The 18,250-nt window shown below is 44.2% G+C and overlaps 1 protein-coding gene across 4 annotated transcripts in view; it reads left to right on the forward strand.

The window, feature by feature from the left end:
* The window catches only part of GIGYF1 (GRB10 interacting GYF protein 1), a 57,193-nt gene that overhangs the window by 3,537 nt on the left and 35,406 nt on the right, over positions 1 to 18,250 (forward strand). For all 4 annotated transcript variants that reach the window (XM_060779817.2, XM_060779819.2, XM_060779820.2 and 1 more), the window contains exons 2-6: positions 13,006 to 13,281; positions 14,610 to 14,671; positions 14,925 to 15,029; positions 15,241 to 15,370; positions 17,185 to 17,280. In XM_060779817.2, coding sequence (XP_060635800.2) covers positions 14,995 to 15,029; positions 15,241 to 15,370; positions 17,185 to 17,280 — 261 coding nt within the window. In that variant the 5' untranslated portion in view covers positions 13,006 to 13,281; positions 14,610 to 14,671; positions 14,925 to 14,994. The remainder of the gene's footprint in view (positions 1 to 13,005; positions 13,282 to 14,609; positions 14,672 to 14,924; positions 15,030 to 15,240; positions 15,371 to 17,184; positions 17,281 to 18,250) is intronic.

The raw sequence follows: 18,250 nt of genomic DNA on the forward strand, positions 1-18,250 counted from the left end.
AGTGGCTTATCATGAAATGTTAGTACAGTGTTTAAAATATATACAAATATTAAAACAGGATTAAATATAAATAGTATTAAAAGATTCACAGTTAAAACCATTCAAACCTATTTGATGCACATTCAAAGCTAAGAGGATGAGGTTGACCAGCCCAGTTATGGCCTTCAATTAGCCCTAGACATCACTTTCACTGCTATGGTTCAATGCTTTGGAATTCTGTGACTTGTAGTTTGGTGAGGCACCCATCCTCTTTGGCAGAGAAGGCCTTGCAAAACTACACCTCACTTCGGGATGAATTGGGTCCCAGTGCCAGGTTTGGAAATGGAAAGGGTTTGGAAGGAGAATGGAGTGTGTTTCTGATGGGGAGAGTAAAAGTGTTGGTACTCTGTAGTGCTGTTTGGTTTTGGATCATACTATTGCCAAAAGCCTTGTGGTTCTTGATAGGCCTGTGGTCTCCTTTTCCTTTTTGTTTGTTAATGTTATTTTGAGCCTCTTTGATGAATTAATGCCACTCTTTGAAGATTTCTAATGTAGCTTTTGGACAGGCATTGTTTTCATATATAGAGATACACACATGTAATATCCACGATTGTAGTAAATTATGATGCATTGACTACGCTTACAGCTTCGATTGACTGTTTTGTGTGTCCAGAGAAAGTTTGCTGGATGTTCTAGAGCAGTGTTTCTCAACCTGGGGGTCGGGACCCCTGGGGGGGGGGGTCGCGAGGGGGTATCAGAGGGGTCAGTATTTTCTGTTGGTCATGAGGGTTCTGTCTGGGAAATTTGGCCCAATTCTATCATTGTTGAGATTCAGAATGCTCTTTGATTGTAGGTGAACTATAAATCCCAGCAACTACAACTCCCAAATGACAAAATCAATTCCCCCTACAACCCCCACCAGTATTCAGACTTGGGCGTATCAGGTATTTGTTGAATATTTGTGCCAAATTTGCTCCAGTGAATGAAAATACATCATCATATCCGATAGTTACATTACAATAATGTTATGGTTGGGGGTCACCATAACCTGAGGAACTGTATTAAGGGGTCGCGGCATTAGGAAGCTTGACAACCACTGTTCTAGGGAGGTACAGCTTCTTAAACACAGGGTCCTGACCCTGAATGTGGTCCCCTTCACTTACTGTTTTGTTTGGGGGGGGGGTCACAAAAATTGGGACACAGTAAAAGGTTTCTGAATGCGATCCATTTACACAAATCTCTTATCAACAAAGTGCAGTGTTTACAGTGGACTTTGCTGAAAATCCTTCAGGAAAGGAAAGGTCAGATTGAATTGCTGTGAGTTTTTCGGACTGTATAGCCATACAGCCCAGAAAACTCACAGCAACCCAGTGATTCCAACCATGAAAGCCTTCAACAACACAAAGGTCAGATTGTTTGGCAAGCCGTGCAAATGCTGGTTTATTATCAATCAATGTTTGATTTATTTACTTATTTTATATACCTATATATCTGGGGTCACGAAAAAAGTTCTTGGGCGGAAAGGGGTTGTGAGTGGGAAAAGTTTAAGAAGTCACATTCTAGAAAACGGGGCCAGGAGAAAGTTGTTTTCTGGACTGCAGCGTGATAGATTTCAGGGCCCTTTGGAGCTTTTCCGAAGCCGCTTTTAGCTTTGAGTTATTTCATGCTTGTGGTCCCCTGTTCTCTCCAATGATCATTTCTTTGTGTTCAGGGTTGGAGTGGCTGCCTTCCAACGTTTGAGCCTTTTGATATTCCGGGTGTCATTCCGAGACATGCACTGAATGCTAGCCTTCCCGAGACAAACTTTTGGGAATGAGCAGCCTGGGCTAATGTCGGCTTGTTCTCTGAGTTCTTGTTCAAGGAATAAAAACAACAGGGAGCTGAAGCAAATGGGGTTTGTGGGGGGCATTTAGCTGCAGAGCAGGAACATAAAAGAGGCTTCTAGCACAGCACATGATAAATAATAGACATAGATGCTGTTGCTTATTGCGGGACCACAGGGTGTCCAACAAGGTTGTGGGTTATAAAGCTGGCTTGTGGGTTATTTTATTTATCGTGTCAGGCAACCAAACAGTTGTATTACATTTTTGACAGGACAAACAAACAAACATACAAAAGACACAGAGCTTGCAAGCTTGGTAGTGGATTAAATGTCCTTTGACCAGTATCTGGCCACTTGGAGTGCCTCTGGTGTTTCTGCAAGAAGGTCCTCCATTGTGCATGTGGCTGGGCTCAGGTTGCATTGTAGCAGGTGGTCCATGGTTTGCTCTTCTCCGCACTCGCATGTCGTGGATTCCACTTTGTAGCCCCATTTCTTAAAGTTGGCTCTGCATCTCGTGGTGCCAGAGCGCAGTCTGTTCAGCGCCTTCCAAGTCGCCCAGTCTTCTGTGTGCCCAGGGGGGCGTCTCTCATCTGGTATCAGCCATTGATTGAAGCTCTGGGTTTTTCGCCTGCCACCTTTGTACTCTCGTTTGCTGAGGTGTTCCAGCGAGTGTCTCTATAGATCTTAGAAAACTATTTCTTGATTTAAGTCGTTGGCGTGCTGGCTGATACCCAAACAGGGGGTGGGCTGGAGATGTCACTGCCTTGGTCCTTTCACTATTGGTTGCTACTTCCCGGCGGATGTCAGGTGGTGCAATACCGGCTAAGCAGTGTAATTTCTCCAGTGGTGTAGGGCGCAGACACCCCATGATAATGCAGCATGTCTCATTAAGAGCCCCATCCACTGTTTTAGCGTGGTGAGATGTGTTCCACACTGGGCATGCATACTCAGCAGCAGAGTAGCACAGTGCAAGGGCAGATGTCTTCACTGTGTCTGGTTGTGATCCACAGGTTGTGCCAGTCAGCTTTCGTATGATATTGTTTCTAGCACCCACTTTTTGCTTGATGTTCAGGCAGTGCTTCTTGTAGGTCAGAGCACGGTCCAGAGTGACTCCCGGGTATTTGGGTGCGTGCAATGCTCCAGTGGGATTCCTTCCCAGGTGTGCAGCTTGTGGGTAAGTTGACAGAGTTAGTGGCTTGCCTGCCTCCGAGCTTTCAATTTTGTGGCCTAAAGGAGGGGGTCTAAAAAGCCTTTTATTTCCTTGGATGTAATGGCTATTGCCAGGCCTGGTATTAGGTTTGTGGTGCGTTCTGTTGACTTGTGTAGTGTAGTACATTGCTGCTGCAGCATGTTGTAACTGCTATTATTGTCTGTGGAATTTAAAGATGTGCATACGATTACGGAGGGACGTCCCACCAGTCCATGTCATCATAGAAGCTAAGAACTGAACCATCTTGTCTAGAAGCAGTCTTGCTGTTGTTGCTAAATGTTAGTAACAGATGGTATTTGTTCTCAGAAAATTGCATATCATTTGCTTGAGATGTGAATTGTTCTTAAAGTGTAGCGGCCTGTTACTGGCAAGTTCCGAAATGTACATTCCACAAACTATGATGCCTGTTTCTGTAGGTTTCTGAACGGAGGCTGGATGACCTTCTGTCAGGAGTGCTTTGATTGTATTTTCTTGCACAGCAGAAGGGGGTTGGACTGGAGACACACACACACACACATATACACACACACTGTATATATATGATACTGTGTATCGATAGATAGATAGATAGATAGATAGATAGATAGATAGGTAGGTAGGTAGGTAGAGATATATTATATTATATAAAATATATATTTTATATTAGGTAAAGAGGGGAAACAAGAGGGGAGCAAAAAGGTATGTTTTTCTTATACAAGTAAAGTGGGAGAACAATAATTAGATAGGATACTAGGAAACCTATAAAGAAATAAGAAGAAAGAAAAAGGCCTTGTGCAAAAATTGTCTACAAAAGAAAAAAAAAGGAAAAAAACACAGAAAAAGTGAAAAATTAAAAATTAAAACGACTGGATGGCCCTTTGGGGTCTTTTTCAACTCTCTGATTCTCTGTATTTTGTTGACTTCTTCTGGAGTGATTGATTATTCTCTTGCTTGAGAGGTGAAACTATGAAGGAGGGAAAGATGGGTTTGTCCAGAAAATTGTTTCTGGTTCCATAATAATAATAATAATAATTATTATTATTATTATTATTATTATTAATTATTTATTTATACCCCCCCCCCCCACCATCTCCCCAAGGGGACTCGGAGCAGCTTACATGAGGCCAAGCCCAACAACACATCAATAAAACAAAAAACCATAAACAAAAGCAATACAACTAATATAACTCACATGTAAACAGTAACACACAAGGATTTAAAAACCTATGCCTGGGCCAAATGTAATAATTTAAAATTTAAAAAATAAATGCTGGGCTTGCAGCATGTCATTCTAATGCCTCAAACCTGGAGGAAAATAAGGAAATGTGTTCTTGTTACATACGAGGGTTGAATGAAAAGTAATGCCTCTACCTTCGTAAGTCCTCAATAGATGGCAGTACTGGTGTGCGGCAGGTGCTGGCTTGTTCAGTAGACTCTCCTCTACAGTTCCATTTTGGCAGGAAGCCTTAGCATTGAACGGTTGTGTTGTTAAGGTGAAAAGTAATGCCTCCACCTTCGTAACTTCTCAACAGATGGCAGTACTGGTATGCGGCAGGTACTGGCTTGTTCAGTAGGCTCTCCTCTACAGTTCCATTTTGGCAGGAAGCCTTAGCATTGAACAGTTATGTTGTTAAAGTGCCAAGTATGGAACCCTGTGCAGACAGTCGGTCAGTACGACTTAAGCAATGTGCTAACATTGAATTCTTGACAGCAGAAGGTGTCACCCCAAAGGAAATTCATCAGAGAATGCAAGCTGTTGATGGTGATTGTGTTGATGTGAGTACTGTGCGTCGTTGGGTGAGTCAGTTTAAAGATGTTGAGGTGGGAACATCTGACTTGCGTCCAAAGAGTTGGATGTCCTGTGACAGCAACCACCTTCAGAAAAGTTGTTCATTGTTCTTAGAAATGTATCCAATTGTCTGGTGATTATGTGGAAAAAGTGAATAGTGGTAGTTAAAGAGCATGTTCTAAGGATTATTTCTGTGTGTGATTTATTAAAATATTCCCATCCAAACCCAAGTAATGATGGTGGAGGCATTACTTTTCACTCGTATCTACTGTTTTTCCTCTTTGCACCAGCAGCATAGTTCTGTTGGTGGCTGTGCTGTTTTTGTAGGTTGTTCCTGTGTCTTCTTGCCCCAGAATTGGACAGGAGGCCCCATCTCAGTAGAGGAGTACTTCTATAGAGCAGGGAACTGAAAGGGTTTGTTAGGTGCCAGGTAGACCTCTGGTGTTTTGCCCTCGGCTGTCATTGCTGCCAGGACTTGCATCTCACTCTGTTTGATCTGTCCTATGTTTGGTTATGATAAGCCACTCTGGAAGTTTTTGCCAAGGAGAGCTGCATACAGATGTGTTTGAAGTAATGAAGCCAATAGTCCTGGAGCAGCCAGTGCGCTCTGGGTTTCCTTTAAGGATCCTGATTATGGTCCCTGCCTGAACTTGGAAATGCCTTCAAATTCCTAGGTGCAGATATTAGGCTCTTGGAAGGTCAGGTGGCTGTGAATATAACCAGACAGGCCTATATTCAGACTGGCAAAAACTCTGTAACTTAAATGAAGTGTCAAAATATGTGTGATTCATAGACAAGTGTATATTGTTGAACCAAGAGCTGAGGCGGGTGGTAGGTGAGTTGAAGTCTTTGTTTGGATAACTGCCACATACAATGCCTTCCAGCTCGGAAGATGGATTATCTTGAATGTTTTTGGAATTATTCATGTTTAAACTATTCCTATCCAATAAAAGTGATGGAATTTTAGTATTCTCTGGCGATGGCATGGGAATTGTTGTATTTTGAGCCCATCCATCCAAATTGTATGCCGAGTGATGTCTGTTACCGATGCAAGTTTGAATATGTGTGAGAGTGGCATCGGAGAGTGAACACAATTAAGACAGGCATCTCTGCTCTTCCCCTATGTTCTGTATTAATTGAAGGTTTTAATTACCCCAGTAATAAGTGGCTTTGGGGTTCAGGGATATAGAGAGATAATCGCACACAAATAACATCCTGCAGGGCAGCATTCAGAACCATAGGAACTTAAAAACAGACAAGCACAAAGATGTCAGCCATTTCTGAGACTACAGCTACTTTAAAAAGGCATCTTAAAGTGAAAGAAAGTCTTAAAATACAGGGGAGATGCCTCTCTGGGAAGGAGGGCATCTCACATCCAAGAAAGGGTTCCCCACTGGCTCATTAGTCATAGCTATAGGTATGATCTGAAAACAAATAATCCATAGTAGGTATCCTCAAACTGTGGCTCTCCAGGTATTTGGGACTCCAACTCCCAGAAGGCCTAACAAGCTTGTCCAATTGTCAGGAATTCTGGAAGTTGAAGGCCCAAACAGTTGGAGGGCCGCAGTTTGAGGATGCAATAAAATCATTTAAAGCTTATAGAAAGGCAGCATGTGCATATGTGTGTACAGTGGATCCTCTACTTAAGAGTGTCCCAGTTTAAGAGCATTCTGAGTTGTTCAGTCTGGGTTTTGCTTTGACATAAGAGCCACACTTTGAGTTAAGAGCACTAGCACCAGAGTCCAAGGCTTTAGGGCTTCAAGGAAGCAGCTTCCGTGCCTCATGCATTTGTCCGCTTTGGGAGATCGCTGTCTGCTTTGCTTTTATTCACTGCTTTGCTTTTGTTCACTTTGAGGCACTTTTGGTGAGTTGATTTTGTGTGCCTTTTATTCCTGGTCTGTTTGGCTTCCTGAAGAGAGAGAGGGAGAGAAAGCAAGAGAGGGAGGGAGGCTGGAATGAGAGCAGTATGAAGAAGAAAAGGATGCTTCTGCCTATTCATTTGATGCTTCCTTGCAACAACTTTGTGCTTTGTACCATTTAAAAATTGATCATTTTTTATTGTTCTATGCTAATGTGCATTTATACATTATTTGTTATGTATAAAGTACATTTTCTTCAAACAGGTAACCACAAAAATGGTGGTGGTGGTGGTGGAACGGATTCATAGTATTTCAGTGGGAAAATTCACTTTGAAATGAGAGCATTTTGATTTAAGAGCTCAGTCACGGACTGAATTAAACTTTTAAGTCAAGGCATCACTGTGTAGACCAAAATAAAAGCAGCACCATTAAAAGTCCATTGTAAACAGTTCCTAAAAGTCTGATGGAGTAGGAAGGATTCCCCTTGTCTGTGGACTCTCCCCTTTAAACCCCTCCAAGGAAGCATCCGGACTGACCTCCCAGCTTCTGGGTTAATCTATCCCTTTGGCCTTTCAGGGGATGTGAAGGGAAGGAGGAGGGAGGAAGCGAGGAAGGAATTGGACTTGGCAGTGGAGAACCAGCCTCTGGGCTTTGGTTTTTCTCAGAGGTCAGGACTTCCGACTTCATCTGCACTGTAGGATTAATGTAGCTTGACACCCCTTTTAACTGTCATGGCTCAGGCTATAGGACATCAGCGGAGTTGTAGTTTGGTGGAGCAACAGCACTATTTGGCAGGGAAGACTAAAGGCCCTGTAAAACTACAGGTCCCATTAATCCATAGCTGTGAAAGTGGCATTGAACTGCATTAATTCGATGGTGTAGATCAGAGGTCCTCAAACTAAGGCCTGAGGGACAAATACGGCCCTCCAAGGTAATTTCCCGGCCCTCGCTCAGGGTCAACCTAAGTCTGAAATGACTTGAAAGCACACAATAACAACAACAATCTCATCAGATTTTTATTGCTTTTGTGATGTTTTATATTGTTTAATATTTTTTATCTATATTATGTTTTATGTATACTGATTTGTTGGTAACCGCCTTGAGTCACCAATTGGCTGAGAAAGGCGGTATACAAATACAATAAATAAATAAATAAAATCAGCCAAAAGCAGGCCCACACTTCCCATTGAAATACTAATAAGCTTATATTTGTTAACATTGTTCTTTATTTTAATTATTGTATTGTTTTTAAGTGTTGTTTTTTTTTTTGCACTATAAATAAGATATGTGCAGCGTGCATAGGAATTCATGGGTTTTTTTTTTCAAATTATAATTCAGCCCCCCAACAATTTGAGGGACTGTGACCTGGCCCTCTGTTTACAAAGTTTGAGGACCCCTGGTGTAGAGGCACCCTTGATCTCTTTGTGCCCCCCAGTTCTCATAGCACATGCATTGACAATGTATTTTGTTCCTGATGCAAGAAGGCAGTCAGTGGTGTTTCGTTCGTAGTTGCATGTCCCTGGACTTCAGAGCGATGCATTTAATCAACTACCAAACTTGCAAACTTTGTGTTTTGTTTGTTTGTTTGTTAAAAAATGCAACACAACTGTTTGGTTTGCTCCTGACATGATAAATAAATAAATAAGGGCAATGCAAGCACATCTCCGGGCAATGCAAGCACATCTCCGTGCTCTTTAGTTCCCCCCTTTTTGGGTCTTTGGGGATGGGTCTCCCTCAGATTTCCTTTTGGATTCCCTCTTGCCAGTTGATGGAGGCAGGAGGAGACCTGAATAGTTCCAAATTGTTTGCTCTTTTCTCTTCTTCAGCAGTTCAGTTCCATAATAGCCTTGCTTGCCAATAGGAAATAGTTGCGAGGTGAAGCTCAGACAGAAGCAAGGCAGGATTTATGCATCCCTTTAGCAGCCCTTGGTAACAGGATGGATCACTTCTTCGGCCCTCCTACAAGGATCACTCTCAGGAAATGTCAACTCCGCATTTACAGGCCGGCCAAGGGAGTCAGAATTTCCATTCTGTTGTAAGACGTTTGGGCCTGAGCTCAGGCAAGGAGTGTAACAGGTTTTGTTTCTGAAGCAGCAGAGACCAAGCTCAGAGGAGTTGCTTCCTTGGGGGCAGCTTTCCAGAATTAAAGTGGGAAAGGTCTGAGTTCTGGTCCCCAAGAAAGGAACTTCTCTAAGCTCTGCAGGAAAGGCCTTTCTTTCCCAGAGTCTTTACCTTGAAATGCCTTTGGGAGTTCAAAGGCAACAATAACCCTCTCTTGCTGATATTCCTTAATCCAGGCATGAGCAAACTTTGGCCCTCCAGGTGTTTTGGACTTCAACAACCAGTAGGCTGTTAGGAATTGTGGGAGTTGAAGTCCAAAACACCTGGCGGGCCAAAGTTTGCTCATGCCTGGATTAATTGTATATCATGATGCATCAAGTAGATTGAGTGTATGTCATACACATATGTTATATATTCATATTCCTGTATTCAAAAATACAGTGTTCTCTTGCTATTAAGTTCACTTTTCGTGGACTCGCTGTTTCGTGGGTTTTTGTTTCCTGTCAACAATGGAGTGTGGAAGGGGGTTTCACCCTCCCTCTCGGGGGAGAGAGAGAGAGAGAGAGAGAGAGGAAATACAAAGCAGTATGTAAATAATGGCCTTATAACCCCTTCCTTATACCTAGCCACAAAAAAAAGGATGTGCAGTGCTTTTAAATCTCTCCTCAGAATGCGATATATCTATATAAATAAAAATGTAATGTTCGTTTGTGGGATTAACAGAACTCAAAAAACACTGGACGAATTGACACCAAATTTGGGCACAATACACCTATCAGGCCGACAAGTGACCATCACTCATAAAAACACTGGAAAACACAGCAGAATAGATTTTAAAAGCCAAAAACCCCCAAAAAATACATTACAACGCATGCTTAAAAACATCTATACATGCAAACACACATATAGACACATACACACAAATATAGACACACTCAAAAAACATCTACACAGACTGGGCCACAGCAACGCATGGCAGGGGACAGCTAGTATCTATATAAATGAAAATGTAATATTCGTTTGTGGGATTAACATAACTCAATAACCACGGGGCGAATTAACACCAAATTTGGACACAAGACACCTATCAGGCCAACAAGTGAGCATCACTAATAAATGACTGAAAAACACAGTGGAATAGGCTTAAAAAGCCAAAAATAAAAAATACATTACTACGCATGCGCAAAACCACATATATACACACATACACAAATATATATACACACATATATATACACAGACCGGGCTGCAGCAATGCATGGCAGGGGACGGCTCGTATATATAGAGTGTCCCTACTTTGCAGATTTTCACTTTTTGCAGGTGGTCCTGGAATGTAACACCAGCGATAAGTGAGGGAACACTGTACATGCTTTATGTGTGTGTGTGCACATGTTGTCTATTCATCTTGAGTGCGCATGTTGTTTAATTGTGCCTGGAGTGCTGTTGTTTTGTTCCAGTTGGAGGCAACCTATTGAATGAATTCCAGAATGGTGGCCGAGCACTGTGTCGTGATGGTAGTTGTTATTCATTACTCTCACTGAAACTTTTATTAGTCATTTTACTATCTAGTCACCTTTGACCGCTGCCTTGGAAGAGGCCCAGGCAGTCGGATCAAGCTGGGGGCCACAGCCTTTCAAGGGCTATTAGACTGCAACTCCTATCAGTCCTAGCCAGGATAGGCAATGGCTGGGGATGATGGAAGCTTTCAGGAGGAGACAATTTTCCTACTTCTGGTATAAAGAAAATTGGGCAAATAGAGTGACCACTTATTACACTATGTAACAAAATGTGAGAAAAATCTGTTCCTGCTTTGAAAGTGTTATTTCCTGTTTAATTGTGCGGCACTTTCTTTGAAAGTAGTTCTACTCCAGAAACTTGATTTGCGTGGCTGCCACAAGTTAGGTTAAATGGGTTGAAACTCTTTTATGTTGTATGTCAATCTGTTCAGCCTATTATTGTGTCTGATGTTCGTGCTGATGCTCATGATGGGAATGTTTCAGATGGTATTGGGGATGAGGGGCTGCTTGGGCCTGAACTAAGATCAGAAGAAAGGCCTGAACTGTTTCAGGAAGATTCATAAGGCCACATTCCTGGGAAAGGCCTTTCATTGCTTTTCTCAGAGCAACTGTCTGAAAATGATGCTGAGATTGATTTGTCAGGTACATGAGTTAACAAGGGCGAGGATAGTGCAACCTTGGACAGAAAGTGAAGTTTTAGTAAACAGAGGCAGAGCTTTCAGAGTCTGAGGCGATCACGTCATCTACAGGAAAAGAAAGATAACAAACCGTTATCTAGTGGGAAAGTCAAGAAGAATGCTTTCCTTTCAATTTTGGGTTCTGGAAAAGGTTTATAATGATTCAGTTGAGGCAACATTGTTATTTTATCACAATCTTACTTTCAAGTGCTCTGAGTTTCATGTACCAAGTTTTTGCCAAGCTTAAGTTTTGCCTATAGGATTTTCCTGCTGTTTTGTTTCATGATTTTAAGTGCCTTGCTTCATAGATTTCTATGGACTAATGGATCTTGTTTCCCTTTGAAGCTTATGGACTATCTTGGATTTTGGACTTTTACTTTTTTGCAGTTTTTTTTTACTGCTTTGCCTACATATATTCTACAGTAAAATGCATGTTGATTTTACCAAGCTGGTGTGTTTAAGGTCAGAGGTGTTCCTACTCTGGTGTATGGCACTCTATGAAATGTTCATCGAGAAACTATAGCAAAATGTGTTGCTGCAGGATGTCCCACAAAAGCAAAGTTTTTGCAGATTAATAAATGTTTTCCATGTTTTTATGATAGAACTAGTTAGGAAAAAAAAACATTTATAACCCAGGGACAAAAATCATATGTCATAGTGTTACTTATATATGATTGTATTTGCATATATGTTGTAAACCGACCTGAGTCCCTCATAGAATCATAGAATCATAGAATCAAAGAGTTGGAAGAGGCCTCATGGGCCATCTAGTCCAACCCCCTGCCAAGAAGCAGGAATATTGCATTCAAATCACCCCTGACAGATGGCCATCCAGCCTCTGCTTAAAAGCTTCCAAAGAAGGAGCCTCCACCACACTCCGGGGCAGAGAGTTCCACTGCTGAATGGCTCTCACAGTCAGGAAGTTCTTCCTAATGTTCAGATGGAATCTCCTCTCTTGTAGTTTGAAGCCATTGTTCCATTGCGTCCTAGTCTCCAAGGAAGCAGAAAACAAGCTTGCTCCCTCCTCCTCCCTGTGGCTTCCTCTTACATATTTATACATGGCCATCATATCTCCTCTCAGCCTTCTCTTCTTCAGGCTAAACATGCCTGAAGAAGAGGTGAGAAGGCCGGTATAGAAAACTTCCAAATTAAATAAATAAATAAATAAATTACTGAATGTTGCAGGCAAGTCTAGATGCTGCCATGTACAAGTCACGGTGAGGCAGATGCATTGCCCTGGACTCCTTGGAACAAAAGTTTCTTTAAAATGGAATGCAGTTACTGCACCCAGTAAGCCAGGGGTCCTTAAACCTTTTAAACAGAGGGCCAGGTCACAGTCCCTCAAACTGTTGGAGAGCCGGATTATAATTTGAAAAAACATGAATGAATTCCTATGGACACTGCACATATCTTATTTGTAGTACAAAAACCACATAAAAACAATGCAATAATTAAAATGAAGAACACTTTTAACAAATATAAATTTATTAGTATTTCAATGGGAAGTGTGGGCCTGCTTTCAGCTGATGAGATAGGATTGTTGTTGTTGTTCTGTGCTTTCAAGTCATTACAAACTTAGGTTGACCCTAAGCGAGGGCCAGGTAAATGACCTTGGAGGGCCGCATTCAGGCCCCGGGCCTTAGTTTTAGGACCCCTGGTATATACTGTGATACCTTGAATTAAGAGCTTAATTCAGTCCATGACTGAGCTCCTAAATAAAACGCTCTCATCTCAAAGTGAATTTTCCCACTTTTTTGAACAGTAACTTGGGAGGTGGGCAGTGAGGTCAGTCCCCCAGGCCAGAAGGGGCTGGCTGTGTGCATATATCTCTGCTCCTCACCCTGCCTTGCCTTTGACTCCAGGGCAGCTTCAGCATTTCCCTTTTAAATGTAAAAGGTACAAGTGGGAGAGGGTGCTCTAGCTTGGATGAATTGATACCTGTGTTATATCTTGATTGGAAATGGTCCTGGGGTTGAGCACTTGCCCAGGGCTCAGGAGCCTTTCCCCATGAAGAGGAGCTGGCTGGTGTTTGGCCCCCTCTTAAAGCCAGCCGGGAACGAGGGTCATTGGCTCATCAGCAAGTGTAACGTACCTCTTGTCCATCTCTTCCAGAGGTTTTCTCCAACGTGGACTGAGCCGCCGGTCTCTGTGGTGGGGGCCAAGGCCGCACCGCCTCCTGGGAGGTCTCCGGAGGCCTGGGGCCGGACTGGGCGCCGGAGCGGCTTCGCTGGGGTCATTTGCGTCGGAGAAGAGGAGGCGCTGCGGCTGGCTGGGACTCTTCCTCCCTCCTTGCCTTCTCTCCTGCCGCTGTGCCAGCGCGCTCTCTGCTTACCCTACTGACTGCCTCTGCCAATTGGGAAGAGTAGCGCTTGGGAGGCTGCCGTTGGGGTGAGCATCCCATCCTTCACTGAGTGCTTTGTCTTTGGGGGTGGGGAGTCATAAACAGGTGGCTGGAGCATAGAATCCTAGAGGTGGAAGAGACATCATGGGCCACCCAGTCAACCCCATTCTGCCAAGAAGCATAGTATAGACTACTGCAACACTCTCTACGTGGGGTTGCCTCTGAAGACTGCCCGGAAGCTACAACTAGTCCAACGTGCGGCAGCCAGATTACTAACAGGAGCGGGGTACAGGGAGCATACTACTCCTCTGCTGCGTCAGCTCCGCTGGCTGCCAGTCGGCTTTCAAGCACAATTCAAAGTGCTGGTGTTGACCTATAAAGCCCTAAATGACTCAGTCCCAGTTTACCTGTCTGAACGGATTTGATTCTCCCCTATGAACCATCAAGGTTGTTAAGATCTTCTGGAGGGGTCCTGCTCTCGGGCCCACCACCTTCGCAATCGCGTCTGGTGGGGACGAGAGACAGGGCCTTCTCGGTGGTGGCCCCTCGGCTGTGGAACTCTCTCCCGATAGAGATCAGATCTGCCCCCTCCCTCCTGACTTTCAGAAAGATGGTAAAATCTTGGCTTTAGAATATAGCATTCTCAGATCTCTGGTTAAAAGCCTCCAGAGAAGGAGCCTCCACCACACTCTGGGGCAGAGAGTTCCACTGCTTAACAAATCTCTCCCTCACACAGTTAAAGAGTTCTTCGTCATGATCTATAAGCCAGGGGTAGCCTGTTCTCCCGGGTTGAATTTGCCAGATTTGTTTCTATTTTGGGTTTCCTTCCCAACCTCCTGGTCAAAAGAAGCAGTGGAAAGCCAGAACCAGCCCAGGTAGAACTGAAGGCCAAGTTCACCTTAGATACCCAGACTGTTTTGCTTTGACCCTTGGGCACTGACCCAGGGTTTTGTAGGCGTTGTAGGTCAGTGGTTCTCAACCTGGGGTCCCCAGATGTTTATGACCTTCAATTCCCGGAAATCCTAACAGCTGGTAAACTGGCTGGGATTTCTGAGAGTTGTAGGCCAAAAACATCTGGGAAGCCCCAGGTTGAGAACCACTGTTGTAGGTGATTCTATGTTTTTAATGGTTTTTAAAGGTTTTTTTGTATGGATTTTTATTATGTCATGTCAAATATTTTAAAGGTATTTATTGTTGTTGTGGCATCTAATTGCTGCTAATTTGGAAGCCGCCTTGAGTCGCATTCTGGCTGAAAAAGGCAAGATAGAAATACTGTAAATAAATAAATAAACAGTCTTTGGCCGTGCCTCCAATTTCAAGAAAGGTTTTGAGAGGTGGGCCTCTCTGTGACCTTATGGTTTTTCCTCTTCTGCAGGTCCCCTGCTGTTGAAAACAACCTCACGACAGAAGGGTACGATCCAAGGCAGAGTCTTTAAGGTATAACATAAGTGGGCTGGCTAGTTGACGAAGGCATATATATGACCCCTTCTTATCTCTTGCAGCAAGCCCCTCTTCTTTCTGTTTCACCCTACACCTGCTTTTCATGTCCTTTAAGGCTTTTGAAATGCTAGCTCACAATCCACTTTCTATCCTTTCCATTTTGGTAACAAGAGGAACTTTGGCACAGTAGCCCTGCACCCTCCTGCCGTCTTTCCCTGCGCGTGCCATTAACACTCCTCTTGTCCCCAAGGTTGTCGGAGAAGAAAAGGAAGAGAGACGCAACCAACGAGAGGAAGAGAGCACAGCCAAGGAGCAGTAGGATGGCAGCTGAGACCCTGAACTTTGGGCCAGAGTGGTGCGTTGAGTTTGGGTCAGTGGGAGGAAGGGGTGAAGTTGTGGGGCAGAGGGATGCACAGGGGCCATGAAGGACCACACCACCCTGCATCCTATTGGGAGATGTGGCTGGCTTTCTTTGAGGAATCCCCCCGCCCTTTGGGTTAGGTGATGCTGCCCCTTTCTCGGCTGTGCCTTGCCTCCATCTGCGCCCTTCTTCTGTCTCCCTTCAGGCTTCGGGCGCTCTCCAGCGGCGGGAGTGTCGCGTCCCCCCCTCCCTCCCCTGCCATGCCAAAGTACAAACTCGCAGAATACCGATATGGGCGGGAAGAGATGCTGGCACTTTACATCAAAGACAACAAGGTAAACAATCCTGCTCTCTGGCATCTCCTTCCCAAGGGCCTGAAGATGGCTGCTGTCTTCTCCATATCCTGCAAATCCCTGAGACTCTTCATGGGGGTGTTTGCTTTATAGTCAGTGGTTCGCAACCTTTCTAACACCGGGACCCCTAAATATGGTTCCTCATGTTGTGGTGACCCCTAACCATAAAATTATTTTCATTGCTCCTTTATAACTGTAATTTTGCTATATTTGTTTATTTGTTTATTTATTTGACTTGTATACCGCTACTCCCAATATGGCTCGGAGCGGTTTACAGCAGTAGATTACAACAATACAATTAACTTTAAAATACAATAAAAACAAGAACAGACATAGTCCCAAGTTATTCACCCATTGAAAGTTTGTCAGAAGAGAAAGGTTTTACAGGCTTTCTGAAAAGCAAGTAGCTCTTGGATGGTTCGGGTTTCAACTGGCAAGGCATTCCATAAATAAGGGGCTACAATCAAGAAGGCTCTATGCCTAGTAGAGAACAGATGATAAGTTGGGGACTTCAAGCAAATTTTGGTCTTTGGACTGAAGTAATCTCTGGTGTTGGTAAGGGGATGAGTGGGCCCTCAGGTACGCCGGCCCCAGACCATATAAGGCCTTAAAGATTAGTACCAGCACCTTGAAAGTAATCCGGTACTCAATCGGAAGCCAGTGCAGCTGTTGTAGAATTGGGGTGATATGATACCTCACCGGCACCCCAGCGAGAAGACGATCCGCCGCATTTTTACAAATCGTAATGTATATATCTGATATGAAGGATGTGTTTTAATTGTTACAAATTCAACATAATTAAAGCATCATGATTGATCAGAAAAAATATGGATTTGCAGTACCTTCAACCGATTCAGCGCTGACTTCCACAGACCACTGAGACCTCCACACAGAACTCCCAGACGGCGAGAATGCGAAGCAGGCGAGGCAGGCTTTGCACGAGGCCAGGCCTTGCACGGAGGGCCCCTCGCCTGCCGCGCACCCTCGCCGGGTGGCAAGAGGGCAAGGCAACCTTTGTGCAAGGCCAGGCCTCACGCGAAGGAGCCCTCACATGGCCCGCACCCTTGGGGTGGGGCCAACGGGATAGGGCCTTCTCGGTGGTGGCCCCTCGACTCTGGAACTCTCTCTCTAAGGACATCAGGCAGGCCCCGTCGCTAGCAATCTTTAGGAGGAGCTTGAAAACGTGGTTGTTCCAGTGTGCCTTTCCAGAATAAGGAAACTCCTAGCATTATGTCCCAACGCACTTTATTAGAGATCCAGGATATCTGCATGCCCATCCCTCTCCAAACACCCCACCTTGTCATGCCCAGCATTTCTAATTTTTAATTTTAATTATTACATTTGGCCCGGCCATTATTTTTAATTGCGTCTTTGGATGTTGTTAATGTATTGCTATTCTTTCTTATTGCTATGTTTTTTTGAGTTATTGTGTTGTTGTTGCTGTTGTTTTATTGTTGTATTTGGGCTTGGCCTCTTATAAGCCACACCGAGTCCTTCGGGAGATGGTAGCCGGGTACAAATAAAGGTTTATTATTATTATTATTATAACGGAGGCGGCCTCACGACCCCTCCGAAATGGTCAGGTGACCCCCCATGGGGGTTGCGACCCCCAGGTTGAGAACCGCTGTTTATATTGTCCATCCACACACACACACACACCCTTTTCTGTATCTTCTCCTGAAAGCAACCAGTAGGAAGTATCACCTGGATTGGGGAAGCAATGTGTATGGAGCCGGGCCCATGCAGGCCAGTAACGTTTTCTCGCTTCCTCCTCCCCGTGTCGCCTGTCCTTTCAGGTCCCAGAGGAAATCCAGGACAAAGAGTTCTCTGCCATTCTCCAGGATGATCCCCTACAGCCCTTGGCGTTGCTGCCATTGACAGAAGAAGAACAGGTGAGGAAAAGAGGTTCCACCCAAGCAGGAGGAAGAAGAACTTCCTGGCAGCAGAAGGCGTTTGGCAGAGGAATCCACTCCTGCCTGGGAGTCTCCTTCTCTGGAAGTTTCTAAACAAAGGCCTGAGGAGAGTGATGGGCTTCTGTCAGGAAGGCTTTGGGTTATGGATTCCTGTCTGGGGGTTCCTCCCACCTCTGTGGTTCTAGAGCTGAAAGGGGACTTTGGCTTGTCCAGATTGAGAAGGCAGAATCCAGGTGTTCCTCCTGTCAGAAATATTAAATATTAACTAGTATTTTTGATTACAAAAGTGTGAGTCAAGCACTGAAAGAGTGAACAGGCCTGAGGAGAGTGAGTAGGCCGAAGCCTCTTAAGAGTCAGTGGGCAAAAGCTAGTGTCATCTTGAGGAGAGTGAGTAGGCCGAAGCTTTATTTTATTTTTTATTTTTCTTGGTTTTTTAAATTATTTTTATCTGGGGATTTTTGCATCTTTTTTTTTCTGCATTTTTGTTTTTATGTTTTTAATAAAAATTTATTTTAAAAAAATAGTTAGTGGGCCAAAGTTAACGTCATCCTGAGGAGAGTGAGCATGCCAAAGCTTGTTAATCAGTGGGCCAAAGCTAATGTTGTCCTGAGGAGAGTGAGTAGGCCGAAGCATGTTAGGTTCAGTGGGCCAATGCTAGTGACGTCCTGAGGAGAGTGAGTAGGCCGAAGCTTGTTAAGAGTTAGTGGGTGAAAGCTAGTGTCGTCCTGAGGAGAGTGAGTAGGCCGAAGCCTGTTAGAATCAGTTGGCCAAAGCTAGTGTCGTCTTGAGGAGAGTGAGTAGGCCGAAGCCTGTTAGAGTCAGTGGGCCAAAGCTAGTGTCGTCCTGAGGAGAATGAGTAGGCCGAAGCTTGTTAAGAGTTAGTGGGTGAAAGCTAGTGTCCTGAGGAGAGTGAGTAGGCCGAAGCCTGTTCGAGTGAGTGGGCTAAAGC

This window comes from Anolis sagrei, chromosome 6, assembly GCF_037176765.1.
Source record: "Anolis sagrei isolate rAnoSag1 chromosome 6, rAnoSag1.mat, whole genome shotgun sequence".
In the NCBI taxonomy this organism is placed as follows: domain Eukaryota; kingdom Metazoa; phylum Chordata; class Lepidosauria; order Squamata; family Dactyloidae; genus Anolis; species Anolis sagrei.